At 33.9% G+C, this 15,072-nt stretch overlaps 2 protein-coding genes across 2 annotated transcripts; one reads left to right on the top strand and one right to left on the bottom strand.

Annotated features, from left to right (window-relative positions):
• Positions 1–3,825: 3,825 nt before the first annotated feature.
• On the bottom strand, positions 3,826–6,968 carry LOC140821571 (probable calcium-binding protein CML48). The gene is made up of 5 exons (XM_073182078.1): positions 6,470–6,968; positions 6,214–6,260; positions 5,173–5,351; positions 5,065–5,083; positions 3,826–4,141 (listed from the first exon to the last, which is right to left on the bottom strand). Exons 1-5 carry the CDS (start codon positions 6,903–6,905, stop codon positions 4,034–4,036), a joined length of 789 nt encoding a protein of 262 aa, XP_073038179.1. The 5' UTR covers positions 6,906–6,968; the 3' UTR covers positions 3,826–4,033.
• A 4,689-nt stretch (positions 6,969–11,657) lies between these two features.
• LOC140821574 (rho GTPase-activating protein 1-like) lies at positions 11,658–14,893 on the top strand. The gene is made up of 5 exons (XM_073182083.1): positions 11,658–12,440; positions 13,102–13,222; positions 13,293–13,412; positions 13,556–13,786; positions 14,197–14,893. The coding sequence occupies exons 1-5, from the start codon at positions 11,992–11,994 to the stop codon at positions 14,659–14,661; spliced, it is 1,386 nt and encodes a 461-aa protein (XP_073038184.1). The 5' UTR covers positions 11,658–11,991; the 3' UTR covers positions 14,662–14,893.
• Positions 14,894–15,072: the final 179 nt, after the last annotated feature.

Below are 15,072 nucleotides of genomic sequence, written 5' to 3' on the forward strand. Positions count from 1 at the left end.
TTTAATTTATAAACTGTGCTAATTTTACGAGATTTTGGCCTATTTGGCATGTAAAAATATAAGGATGTTCACATGCTATTTATCGACGATATGTCGATGAAGTTGCAAATTGCATATATTAATGAAATTCTGTGAAGGTATACATGAACTCGACTGATTTGAGAATCTTACAAAAGATTATTGCCTGATTAAGAATTTAAATTCAATGGAATGATCATAAAATGATCAGAGTTATTCTAAGTGAAATACATGGACAGTAAAACCTCTTGCAAATTAATATTCGATAAATTAATAACCTATTCAAGATATTATTTTTACCCGGTCTCGGAATTGGGTTGGCTTGTTAAATTAATAAGATAATAATATTTTGAGATTTTATATAAAATATCGCCCTCTCAAGATCATAAATTAATAATGATCTCTAAAATTATAAACATAACAAGAAAATCTAGTAAATCATGATGAGTTTTCGTATTGGACGATTTTTCGCTGAGCATGAGTTTTCAGTTTGATCTATGATCACCAGTCATAATTCACTCACATATATAGATTTGTATACTCATACATTACGTACTAGATGATTTTTCGCTCACCTCCTTATTTTCAATTTTCCCTTAAAAAAAAAATTTAATGTCAGACTCTGTATTATATACTGTGGAAGGTTTTATTGTTTTTTATTTTATGTTTTAAGATAATGAGTTTACTTTTTTGCAGTTTTGTAATATTTTGGCCACTTGACAAGATTAATCAATTGATTATTGTTGTATTTAAGATATTGCTTGTATCCTATCGTTAGATTAATAATAATCACCAATAATAACACCAACTTGGGTATATTATTAATCCAGGTTTTGAAATGGATTTGTTTGGTATAATTTGTTGATGGGTCGCTATCTATTCCGTGTCATCACACAATGCCATACCGCATAACTTAATTTTAGCTTCTTTACCTAATGGAACTTTAATTTTCGGATTTTATTTAAAATTCAAACTATTATTCTAGATAAAACTTTAATACCACATATTAGATTAACTGGACATGTTGTCTTCGCCTGTTCACTTGAAATAATTTAAGGCAAAAACTTAAGTGAGACGGTTTCACGAGTCGTATTTTGTGAGACAGATATCTTATTTAGGTTATCCATGAAAAACTATTACTTTTTATGTTAAGAGTATTACTTTTTATTGTGAATATCGATATGGTTGACTCGTATCACAGATAAAGATTTGTGAGACCGTCTCACAAGAGACCTACTCGTTATTTAAAGTGAAAATTATTTCTCTCTAAAACTTAAAATAAATTATACATACACTACCACTCTCTCTCTCTCTCTATATATATATATATATATATATATATATATATATATATATATATATATATATATAATGTATTCCTCAAAGATCAAGATTAAACTCCCATTTTTCCGGAATATGCAGGGGCAGATTCTGGCCCTTATATATATATATTTTTTTTTAAAATTTCCCCCTCATGAAAGAGTCTTGGCCGTTGATTGCCCCACACCCAGGATCGACCTTTCCCATTTTTCCATTCAGGAAGGCATATAGATTTTGTTCCTATTTAAGGAATAATATACAATTTTGTTATGTCCATTATAATGGGGAACATATTATTGGAATTATTATTTTTCAAAATTTTATTTTAATGAGGTATTGTGAATTTGTTTCCCCTAAACCAGATTCCCATTTAAGAGTGGCTTTGATTGGTGGACCCTCAATGTCGGTGAGTCATTAATGGGGTCAATATTTTATATATATTTTTAGTGTAAATGTTTGGTTTCACTTTGCCCAATGATAATACGCCCCCTACCATTCATTCTCCTTCCTGATTTTAAATGATTGGTTTCTCTAGTTTCTTCTTCTTCTTCTTTTTTTTTTTTTTTTTTTTTTATTTTTTCATGTAAATAAAATATATGTGTTTTACATTATTACAATATAATAAAACATCAATACTTTAAAATAAATGATAGGTTTTTTTATAGTATTTTAATTATCAACTTGTTGGACATAAGTTCGGAAGGCATTCAAGCCTGCCTTGGAACACATTCTTGAATCGTCAAGCCTGTCGATATTTATCAACATTCTAAAAAGTTCGTTTAAGCTTGAAGTTCGACAAAAACGTCTCGTTTTAGCATTCTAAAAAATTCGTTTAAGCTTGAAGTTCGACAAAAACGTCTCGCTTCGGAGAAAAACTTAAGTACAATTAATCTTATCTTTTTATTTTTAATTTTTTTTATTTTGAAGGTATATCTTTTTATTTTAAAATAAAAAATTAAGTTCATAATTTAGATTTTATTTTTTAATTTTAATTATGATTAAGCACGTCTGATAATGATTTGACAAATATTTAGCATTTTTTAATGTGATCTAGTTGCAAAAACAAATAAAGATTGTAATTTTGAGATTTTTATGCTTTTATAAATATGAGAATTAATGAATCATATTTAAATTTATCATAATTATGTATTATTTTATTTATTTATTGGTTTGAGATAATTATAATTACACTAAAGATAAAAAATATTTTTTCACGTTTAAGCCTGTGCTAATCTCACTTAAACTTAAAAAGCTTGGAGCTCGATATCTGCGCTTCAGAACGCTTCACGCTTTTTAGAATCTTGGTATTTATGCACCAAGATATCCCTCAAAATTCAGAACACATTCTCAAGGGATGACATCAAAATAGATACAACATCCCGAAATGTTCATTTATATACCCATTCATCTTAAAACGTAGTGAATACGAGTGGATGAATACTAAAAAACATCGGAATAATCTCGTCGGGCATTTGTAGACTTTTAAATTTATTGGCATTTAAAATGAAATACATTATCAAGCGAACTTTTCTAGTTATGAAAATAATAAATATTAAAGAATTATTTATTGTAGGCAAATCAGATTGTAATCAAGATGCATTTGCTTATTGGAAAAAAAATAATATTTTAGTATTTGGAATCGAATATTGTGATAAAAAGGAATAATTACTAAATGAATCACAAAGAGTCAATTAATTGTGACACATCATCACATGAATATGTCAAGAATTTGCACCCTTCAAGTAAAAAGGGTCAGAAGACAAAAATTTTTTTTGCGAAGAAGTAGGGAAGAATTCCAAGACATAAATTCTCCCGATTCAACTTCATGGACATCAATGAATTTCAAGATGCTATTCAACAAGTTCATCGCTTACTTTTTCAAATTTTAAAAATTTAATTCGATATCAAAGTGCTAACCCATCGATCTATCGTTATTGAAATATAAAATGAACTCCCAAGAACATCAAATACTCCAGAAATCCAAATTCCGTAAGAAAATGCTACCTAAGAAAAAAATAAGCTATCATTTAGACACGCAACCTCAAATTTTTATTTGACTCCTAAAATTCGATTGTCTCCACATTTTTTAAAATTTTTACCAAACGAAGATTTTTTTTTTTGAATGAACGAATAATTTTTTGTTACACTTGCTTTTAGCGATTTCGTGGCTCCTGTATGCATCTTTCCAGTCTTTACGTGGAACATTAGACGGAATCAAAGTGGCGGTCAGTAGAAATAAAGTCTGCAAAAAAATTTCGGTTCTACATTTGTTCTCTTCCACGGAAAACACTAGCAGGAATAGTATTAAAACCTCAAGATTGGCGTTCTTTGCATACCCAATAACACAATACGGGAGACCGGGCTTGTACCCCAGTGATATCACCCCTCCCGCGTGTGTTGTAATCAAAAAAATAAAAATAACACAATACTGAAAACCAACAGTGCAACTGACAAATCGAATAAGCACACACTTGTACAAAACCAGCCATCCGAATAAACACTGCTCTTAATATACATGCAATCACACTTGACAGAAAATTTACACGAATCCATACACCATAATATGACCCACCACCTCAACTTATCAAGACACAAACATATATCCCTTCTCTTTTCTTTTCTATTTCCATGCACAAAAATTCCTTCTCAAACCTAGCAGTACGAAATCGAGCTTGGTTAACAAAATCATGAAGTTCTAATCTGAAACAAGGAAAGGAATGAGCATGGACATGAATGTGTCGTAAGTTAGCTTTGCTGAGCCTGTGTAACCTGGATCCTTCTCCTTGAATTTCTCAGTCAAACCCTGAAAATGAAAACGAAGATAAGTCAATGACATGTAGCATTGAAGAGAATGGGGTTCTTTTGGTTAACAAAGTGGTACGAGTCTAACGAATATGCACAACCTTCCACTATATCTTCCATGTAAGTAGTAACAGAAAAAAAAAAACACTAAAAGAGAAATTTAGTTCACTATTTTATAAAAAAATTTAAAAGTATATCTTGATTTTGTCTTGTTGAATTGTTTCCTGGAGCGTTCCTCACCAACACTCAAATGAGGAAAAAATAGAGAGAACAGAAACATGCAAATAGTCATCTGTAAAAATGTAAACGAACCAAACCGTTCGCGAGCTATTCGGAGCTCGACTCAATAAAAAGCTCGTTTGAGTTTACGTTTATTAATCATATCAAGTCAAGCTCGAGCTCAACAATTTAATCAAACCAAGCTCGAGCCTCGTTTATATATTTTTAGTTGTTATGTTCGTCGTTTTGGTTATTTATAAATAAATTTAAACTTTTATGTCAAATTTAAAATTAGTTCATTGATATATTTAATTTTTAACAAGCTCGAACTCGAGCTCAATAGTATACTTTACAAGCTCGAAAACGGACCGACTCAAGCTTCAAGCTCAAGTCAGGCTTGTTAAACAGATAAACAGGCTATTAATGAACCAAGCTCGAACCCAGCTTGATTAACATGATAAACGAGCTTTTAATGAGCCGAATTCGAGCTTTTCGCGATCTTAATAATTTCAAGACAAATCGAGCTCGAGCCTGATGATAAAAGCTCGAATAAAGCTCGACCCGAGATCGAGACTCTATCAATCTTAAACGGGCCAGCTTGATACTATTTGGCTTAGTTTGGATCATTACATCCCTAGTCATTCGGATGTAGAGAATGCTCGTGCTTAAATCAGATTAGTCAACTTTATTTTAATTGTAGCTCACCTTCACAATCATTCCAGACCTGCAATGAAAAAAGACCGTTAACAGATATAATCCAGGTCAACAATCTAAAATCAATTGAATTTGATGGTTGAAAAAATAGGCTCTTACTCTACAAAACTGTCAAAATTCAGCTCTACCCTCCTCCGTCCACTGTCATCATCGTATCTGGAAATCAGAAGCTGGAGAACTGAGGGAGGCAAGGCAAATCCAAGGCTATATAATGCATCCCTCAATTCTATAGAATCAATTTTCCCACTGCGATCCCTGTCAAATCTTTCAAAAATGGCCTAAAAGAAACAAAAGATTTTATACAACAAACATCAGAGTCCCAGCCAGAGCAAGGTAGGGTGGATGGCTTATGATAGTAAAGCAGCATTCAGATCTGTTCGACTCAATCTACATTTCGAAAGCATCATCCCAATAAACTATAACCTCGTTATGGTAACCATGTTAGTAAAGGTCAAAATGACTTGTTACTAATTGTTTTATGGACATATAATGTTCGATAACAGCTGTATCGATAGACAAAACCACACCCACAAGTTTTTTTTTTCCTTTTTTTGGGTTGAACTGCACCCATGAGTTAAGAGATGCAATGTTTCATCTTCTTCTCATTTTCTTGCTTATAGTACATAATCTCACATTTCGAATTATGACACTTACATAAAAATGCTATTACAACCCAATAAACACAGTGTTGCTTCACTGGGAATATTCTTAACAATGCAAATGATCAGCATGACAACACAAGGTAGGGTCATCATGTATCTTTAAGTGATGCGCTTTTCAAATGTTGCAATTCAAAGAATGGAAAACATTGTCCCACATTATAACAATATTAATCTTCAAATCTTTTGTGCATCTGCCACCTGAGTAAGTATGCTACATGTTTATATAACAAGGAGTAGTTCAATTCTAAAAACACAGCCTATGCGAGGTGATGATTATGTATAATGAAAACAAATCACATTCTTGAAGAATGGAAGTACTAACTACTCACATAAAGATGACAACCATATCATAGGGATTCTTCCCTTCAGGGACTAAACGATTAAAAACTAATGTGACCTGTTCTTAAATGTAGTAGAAGACACTTTTGACATAGAAAAGACCAACTTTTTCCTTCCTTGGACTGACAAAGTTACTCACCCGCCATTGGCCAAGGCAACTCCATACTTCAGCAAACTCTTTTGGCCCTAAATGTTTCACGGGAATAATTGTCAATCGTCAATGCCACCAGATTTCGTGAACCAAAATAAATATTTTAAAACAAAATCAATCACACCCTCCACTAACTAATGGCTAATTTTTTCATGCCTACGAGAAACTCAATAAAATCTGTCAAATCCTGAAGTAGATTAACCCAAAATAAGATTAGAATTTTTTTTTCAAAAAGGGAACAGACCGATTCTAAAAGAAGATTCTCTAGGATTCCTGAAGAGAAAGATAAGCAAACGTAAAGTCCTAAGACTGAACTTTTGGTAATTCCAAGCGAGAGCTTGTTGGAGCTCCATTTCTTCAATATAACCGTTTTGGTTCCTGTCCACCATCTGGAAGCTTCGAACCACATCCGGGTGGGTTCCCGGAGGAAACGAACTGTAAAGGTTCTGCGGTTGCTGATACGGGTAGGAACCGAAACCGTGCGACGGCGGAGTCGGACCCGACCCGAACGAGGCGGTGCTGCTCTGCGGATAGGTGCTATGTGCGTAAGACATAGAGGGGTTCGCTGGATATTGAGCCGGAGGCGGGTGGTAGGGATGGGCCAACATGGGTTGTTGTGAGTCGGTTGCGGGCGGGGCTGAAGGGGAGTAGGATGGATTACCGCCGCCGTATGAAACCATTTCAATTTACTGCTGCCACCTTCGGACCGGATAACAATATGTCGATAACGATGAAGCAGAGGAATTGATAAGACATATATCTAATACACACACAAACACACACACACATATATATATATATATATATATATATATATATATATATATATATATATATATATATATATATATATATATACTGTTAACTCACGACAGCATTCATCTATTAAAAGATATAACAGTTTAAATTTCTAGCCACATTCCTAGTTCCATTATTGCTTACTGGGTATATTTATTTGACCACGGGTGAAGTATCATTCAATTATCCGATGTATATTTATTATGCATATTTATTGAGAATCGATGTCATTGATTAAACATAAAAAAAATTACACATCTAATAAGTGGGTGAAACATAATCGATATTCGAAGTGTACAAGATTAGTGTACAATATATTAAAATTATATATATATGTAACACTATCATTTCAATAAAAACAGGCAGAATTTTGAAGTATATCTTCCAACAAATAATTCTACTTATTCTGCAAAATCATAAAAATATATGTATATCTATCTTTATTAAATAACGATCTTCTAAAATAATAATAACATTTAAATTGAATTAAAACTAGTTTATATTTAATAAAATTATTTAAAAAAACTTTTATGATAAATTTGTAGTTTCTCTATAATTTCCAATTTTGATATTCTCGTTACGTCTTTTGTTTGCTAAATTTCCAAAATATTTTATTATTCTTATATCTTTTTCGAAATTGTCAAAATAGGATTAATAATTTAAATATTTAAATAGTGATTAATAACTAAAAATCATTTATCTATTCTATTCGTATTAAGTGACGCCATGATTTTGTAGGCTATGGTTTGATGTGTTGTCTCCGGTGAAACCCCACTGAGTGGTAGGTACGGGGGCACCACATTTATTAAATTGGTATCTACTAAATGGAATTGCCACCTCTTTTAGATATATTTTACTATAATGTGAGACAAAATACTCCAACTTGATAACCCTTCTAGGTAATTTAGAGTATGTTTTTTTGTGAGACGAGTCATTTCTATCGATATTCACAATAAAAAATAATATTATTAGCATAAAAAGTAATATTTTTTCATAGATGATCCAAATAAGATATCCGTCTAACAAAATACGATCCGTGAGACCGTCTCACACAAGTTTTTGCCTATAATTTATATACAAGTATCCTCATACATTAACGTGAGTAACGTATCCAAGGACCAAAATCGTAAAAAAATTTGTCAACTTTTTTTACCTGCTCTTAAATTCTTTTTTCCCCCTAACTAAACTCCCTCTAGTTTCATTTTTCGGGTTTTGTTTTTACTTTTTTAGTCTTCTTCTTTTGTACTGATTTTAAAAATATTAGAGTACATTCAGAAATTCAATTAAGTAATTCCAAATTTTTTTAAATCCGATTTATATGTAAAATCTTTGTATACACATATAATGTGTCACTATTACTAATGTTTATATATTGATCTTTTAAGCATTAGAAGCAAGTTGTTATTCAGGTGCGGTCTAAAAAGCAAGCAAATGTTCAAATCTGTTGCTCCATTTTTAAAGAATACAAAATGATCACTCGAATCAAACTATGAGTGAGTCTCATGTGAGACCGTCTCACGGATACTAATCTTTGAGACGGGTCACCCTACCCATATTCAAAATAAAAAGTAATACTTTTAGCATAAAAAATTATACTTTTTCATGGATAACCCAAATAAGAGATCCGTCTCACAAATTCGACCCGTGAGCCCGGCTCACACAAATTTTTGCCTCCAACTATTAGGACAATTTCAAAAACCAATTAAATATAGTTTCAAGTAGCGTGGAATTGGTCTCGTCAAAAAAAATAAAAAAATTATCGTGGAATTGGTCCCAAGGAATCAAGCGAGTAGTTCTAAACCGTTGTCTGCAAGTTTTAACTTCAGACATGAAAAAAATCATTCCCAGCTGAAGTTGACCTCTTGCACCTCAAGAAATAATACTCCAACAAAACAGTATTGACTTCGATTTCCCTCCTATAAATGCTCCTTTCACGAACAAAACAGATACATTGTGAAGTAGAAGGAAAACTAAGTGTGATAAATAGACAAAGATGGAATTAAATTTCGAAAAAATCATGATGAAGAACACCGAAAGAGAGTTCCATTTAGCCATCGTTTTCATTGGAGTAATGCTTTTCACATTCAACGTGGGATCAAATCTGGCTGAAATTTCAATGAGTATGATAACTTTCGGCGAATTTTGGTTTAAAAATGCAAATGTTGCTTAAATATGTTCAGCGCTGACTGTTTTTTGGGTTCTGAAACGTGCAGATATTGCGAGAAGAAGTGTCCATGAGAACTTGATCATACTGCCAATCAAATTCCTAAATTTCTTCGTTGCCAAATTGTTTCAGTTTCGCTATGTTGCGCCACTGGGCACTGCATCATCATTTATGTCAATAGCGTTTTGGGTGGTTTTGACTAGATCAGTCTCGTCTCTGTATTCTTGATTCCAAAGATCATCCTCTTTTCAAGCACACCAGAGCAAAGAAAAAGACATGTCCAAGGAACTTAATACTCGGAACACGAGCTCTTACGGAGGTATCGAGTACAAGAAATTCGATTTACATCCACTGACTAGTCCTCAAAAATAAATCTTCCACGGTCACAACAAACCAAGGAGCATACAGATAGGAAGTAGAAATTTTGTTCTATTCTGGATCCTGAAGGAAATCTTGGAAGATCTCTGATCATGTAATATAGAAAACATTGTCAAATTGTAATAATCCAATGCCATTCTATATACGATATCCAAGTCAATAACATGGAAACAGAAGTCGAAAATAGCAGGAAATAAGAATGTAGAAAATAACTAATTTCCATGCATGAGATAAAAATGTTTTAGTAATGGTCAGAAATTCAAATGTGAACTTTGTATAGTTGCATCATATACATTAGATACTTCAAAAAAAAGGTTCAAAGTAGAAAATAAACAAGGCAGATCAAATCAAACTCTAATACTCTGGATAAATCCATTTCTCCCTCCCTAAACAGCAACAGAAGCAATAAATTCAAATTCAAAATAAAATTTCGACATAGAACCAGCACCCCTACTGGCTGCAAACAGAATAAGTATATGGACTACAAGGATCAGTTTGATAGTTCATAAATAAAATCCGAATGGCAGTGCAGGGCAGGAAGAAAATTGTAACTTGTTAGTAGTTGGCACTTAATAGAAATAAATTGTTGACGATAGATCGCCATCGACGAACAGCAACTATGGAAGAAGTAATCTACAACGTCAGAGAGACCACAACCTTTAATCAGTAAATGAACTGACTGAACAATGAGGGAAAAAAGCCCCTTCGATATGATCATCACCTTTACAATAGCTCTTCGCCTCGTCATGCATGCCCTGATTACATAAACCCGTAACTATTGTTTGGTATGACACCAAATTCGGTAAGCACCCAATTGAAAACATGTCATGAAGAACCTTACAAGCATCAGCACCGCAACCTACTCGACAAAACCCCAAAACTACAGTGTTGTAATGAACAATATCAGGATTGCATCCTTTGATCACTTTCGTCCCAAAAAAAGCTTGTGAGCCTCCTCGAGCTTCCTCTTCCTACACAAGCTACTCAATAGAGTGGTATAGCTCAAAGTATCCGGAACAAACCCTTTATGGGACATATTTTCCCCAGTAAATCAACAGCCTTATTGACCTGACTCTTCCTACACAAAGCTTGCATTAAAAATAAAATAATAGTGAGAAAATCTAATTGGTGAAATTCAATTGCATTTGGAGTGATGTATTTGAAATAAGTAGATTTGATTTTAGTTTTAATGTTATCAACGAAATAATAGATAAAATTTTAAATCAATATATTATTTATTTACACATTAGTTATACAAAATATAATAAATTTTAAATATATCCACTATTGAGTAAACTTAAAATATATCATAATTAATATGAAACACTTCTTGAACATGCAAGGGGTGAATTTGAAATTTATGGTCTCGCTTGTCTAAAACTATAAAAATACATTTTAAATTTATGTATCTATACTATTATATTAAGTGTGAGGGCATTAGAATAACTACTTTTGAGGACACAAAAATATTTACTCTACTAAAAACATTTTCAAGTCATTCCATATTTTAAATATAAAAAAATCAAAACAAAAGTTCCCTTTTAAATGGAACAACTTTTCTAAATCGAAAATAATTTCATGTTAATTATTTAATATTATTTAATCAAATTAAAAATAATAATAGCACATACAATGCATGTGCATCTTTTGCTAGTTTGGTATCTATGTATCCAAATGTGACCTAAGTTTTTTAAAATTCATTTGGCTTGAATTTTGTGATATAGTTATCTTTTTTGAATTATTAATAAAAAATATTAAATATAAGTATAGTTGATTCGTCTCACTTCTGTACTATTTGAATTCGAGAATCAGTTTCAATGCTAAGGCTTAACCATCGACTCGGCATTAGAATCTTGATATTCAAATTTCAGTTTTTTTAAGAACCCCATCTTGAATTCGATGTGTGATACTTAAAATAAGTAAGCCATTAATTCATGCATGTCTAGTTATGCAACTTTCTATTGAAGAAAGTAATTAGAGGGGAAAAATGATCCTCGCTATCCAAAAATTGGACATTTATTAGGAAATATAAAAAAATCAAAAGCCAGAAATAAAGAAATCATCAACCAATCATAGCCATTGATCTCTCGATTCCTCTCCCCTCCCTCCATTTATTTATTTTTCGACGCTAAATTGACAGCAAGAAAATGATGCAGTAAACTGTAGGTAGGAAGATCAACGAGAAACACTTCGAAATAAACAAATCACTTCATGATTCTCACGTCTGGAAGTCTTCCCTTTTCTGGAATTCAACACCACCGACTGCACCCCATTTTCAAGAAACATTCCCCCTTCGTGACAGTAACATCACCTCATTTTAGCGTTTCTTTAATCCGGGAATCACGAGGAATCCCCTTTTTTCTTGAATAAAAAAGAGAACTGAGAGAAAAATATTGAAAACAATATTCTTTTTATTGAGTTGTGCGATGATGACAGAGGTGCTCCACTCCCAATCTTCATCTTCTTCTTCAGTATCCACGCCTACTCACAATGCCGCATTGTTTAATCAGAAACAGACGCATGCTGGCGGTGGGAGGATTTCTGGGCTGACAGTGGATGCCAGAGAGGGTGGAGGGGGAGATATAATTAGGACGAGTGAGAAGACTGAGAAGGAAAGGAGTGATCAATTATCTCTTCTGGCGATATTGGTTACTCTATTTAGAAAAACTTTTTGGATGGCTTGCAAGACCGATAGGCCTGATTTTTCAAGTGCCGATGCTGGCAGCGGCGGTAATTGCGGTAGCGGGCTTATGGAGATTGGTTGGCCTACCGACGTACAGCATGTTAATCATGTCACGTTTGATAGGTTTGATGGGTTCTTGGGCTTGCCTGTTGAGTTTGAACCTGAGGTTTCTAGGAGGGCTCCTAGTGCTAGGTTTATCCATCTCTTTTGCCTTTCCTGCTTAAGTGTTTCTTTTACGTGTATTTTTAATTTGGTGAAGTTCTTGATTGGTATTTGTGTCTCAGTGGGTTTTTAATCTCGAATTCTATTATATTTTGTTGAATTATCTTTTTCCTCACATTTTTACTTAGCATCGTGTTACTGTTTGTTGCTGGATTTGGAAGCATTGGTGCACAATGGCTTATCAAACTTATTAGCGAGGATTCTGGTTTTGCCTTTTCTTGAAAAAATTGCTTCATTCATTTCTAGTTGTGTGATTTTCTGAAGTTGAATCAATTTCCTGAAAATAAAAACAAGTTACTGTTGTTGTCTTCTTGCTTTTGTGAATTGTAAATCTGATGTTGTTTTTTTGAATGATCGGCAAATCTAATACTAATAAGTAGCACCGGTTTCTTGGTAAATATGTTCCATGAAATACAGATGGAAAGTAGTTTTCAATTTCAGATTTGCTTATTGCAACTTAATAATCGGCTGCTTCAGCTGAATTATACACGACCATGGTTTTTTTAATGATTGGACAGTGTAGTTCGTTCATTGTATTCTGTTGCATGTTTCTACTGCCATTACGCCTATATGGAAATCTGAATCTTTCATCATGTTTTATTCTTAACTTTGATTTGGAAATTCATGACAGTGCCACCGTTTTTGGAGTTTCTACCGAATCAATGCAACTGTCTTACGACCAAAGAGGCAATAGCGTTCCAACTATTCTCCTCCTTATGCAAAGCCATTTGTATTCACAAGGTGGCCTGCAGGTACAACATAGTGCTCCTCTGAATTTTGTATAGTTACGTTTACTCTCTTACCAACTGGCTGTATGTGCAGGCTGAAGGGATTTTCAGAATAACAGCTGGAAACAGCCAAGAGGAGTATGTTAGGGACCAATTAAACCGAGGAGTGATTCCAGAGGGCATCGATGTACACTGCTTGGCAGGCCTAGTCAAGGTGGCTTTAGACAGATTTACTAGTTTCTTTGATTCTTGCCTGGAGGCTATTCTCAAATTTTCTTAGCATCACTGTCAATAGAACTTCATACAATCCCACAAATTTTATGGTTCTTATGCACATTTTTCCTGTGGTCCGTGTAGGCTTGGTTTAGAGAACTTCCCAAAGGGATATTGGATTCTCTTTCATCTGAGCAGGTGATGCAATGCCAGTCAGAAGAGGACTGTGGCAGGCTCGTAAGGCTTCTTCCCCCAACAGAGGCGGCTCTGTTGGATTGGGCGATCAATCTAATGGCTGATGTTGTGCACGAGGAACATCTAAACAAAATGAATGCTCGAAATATTGCAATGGTGTTTGCTCCTAACATGACTCAGGTGAGACCATATTTGATGACCATCATATACACATCACCGTTAATATTGTCTACCATCTGAAGAAATTGGATTCTTATTGTGCGGTTGATTCCTGGCCTAGTATTCTTGGACTAGATGTGACTCATGTGAGGATTGATGTTTTTGAGTTTAGTCTTGTGAAGATTGATCCTTTTGATTTAAATCAAATTCAAGAGTTAGAAGGGGGTTGGCAGAGCGGCTGCTCCCTCCCACTTAAATATTTCTAAGCTTATAATCTTTATACACCATAAATTTTTCCAAGTTTTAGTTTTGTATATACAATAGATTGTTGGTAAGCCCCAACGGAATCTTGCGCATGGAGCAAAAACAGTGGAACAAATTAAAAAACTTCCTCGTTTACCTAATATATCCGTGGAGGCGTTTTCTCGCAGATGGGCGATCCATTAAGTGCATTGATGTATGCTGTTCAAGTGATGAACTTCCTTAAAACACTTGTAGAGAAGACTCTACGAGAAAGAGGCGATTCCTTCACAGAACCAGTTCCTATGGTTGGCATGGAGCCTTCGGATGATGATGGAAAGAACGGCTCTTCTCTACGGCTTCAGCAAACACCTACCGACCTAGATGAAGAGACAATATGGAGTTCAGAAGCTAACCACACAAAGAACATCACTGATGAAGATTATCTCAGTTATTCTACTTCAACCGAAGAATCCGATGAGAGCAAGTCGTGGGAAACCCCACAACTAACATATACATTCGCCAGTGCAAGAAAAGCTAGACTGATGAAGGGTCTCCAAAGCCAGTTTCAAGAAGAGAAATCAACGTGTGATCCCCATCTGATGGAATCTGAAGTAGATACCAAGAGTAAAGGGTTGGCATATCGAGGCCTATAAACTCAATAAGCGAAAGGTGTGAAGCTCGGCGGTGAACATTGGTTCAAGGTTCCATTACTGACTGATTTTATGATGTTAGTTGTAAACTCTCATCACACTCATAAGTTTGACTCGTTTTTACTTGTTACTGATTCTGGGTAATTTCTCAGGCGCTAGGAAATCTGTTAAACTGAATACTGATTCGATTCTTTCTTGCTATCAACCAAGTACAACATTTGCATACACACGAGAAGATTAAGGCCACGTTTGGTATCAGTGATTACCGGATGATTAAGGAAAAAATATTGAACTATCCTATGTTTGACTGGTTTTTTAGCTACGCGGTGATAACTTCCGGCCCGTTATAATTCTACTGTGTAGACATGAAAAGAAGAGTAAAGTAATCCCAACTATTTGGTGGTATACCAATCC

Source organism: Primulina eburnea, unplaced genomic scaffold (assembly GCF_022965805.1).
Source record: "Primulina eburnea isolate SZY01 unplaced genomic scaffold, ASM2296580v1 ctg633_ERROPOS900000, whole genome shotgun sequence".
Classification (NCBI taxonomy): domain Eukaryota; kingdom Viridiplantae; phylum Streptophyta; class Magnoliopsida; order Lamiales; family Gesneriaceae; genus Primulina; species Primulina eburnea.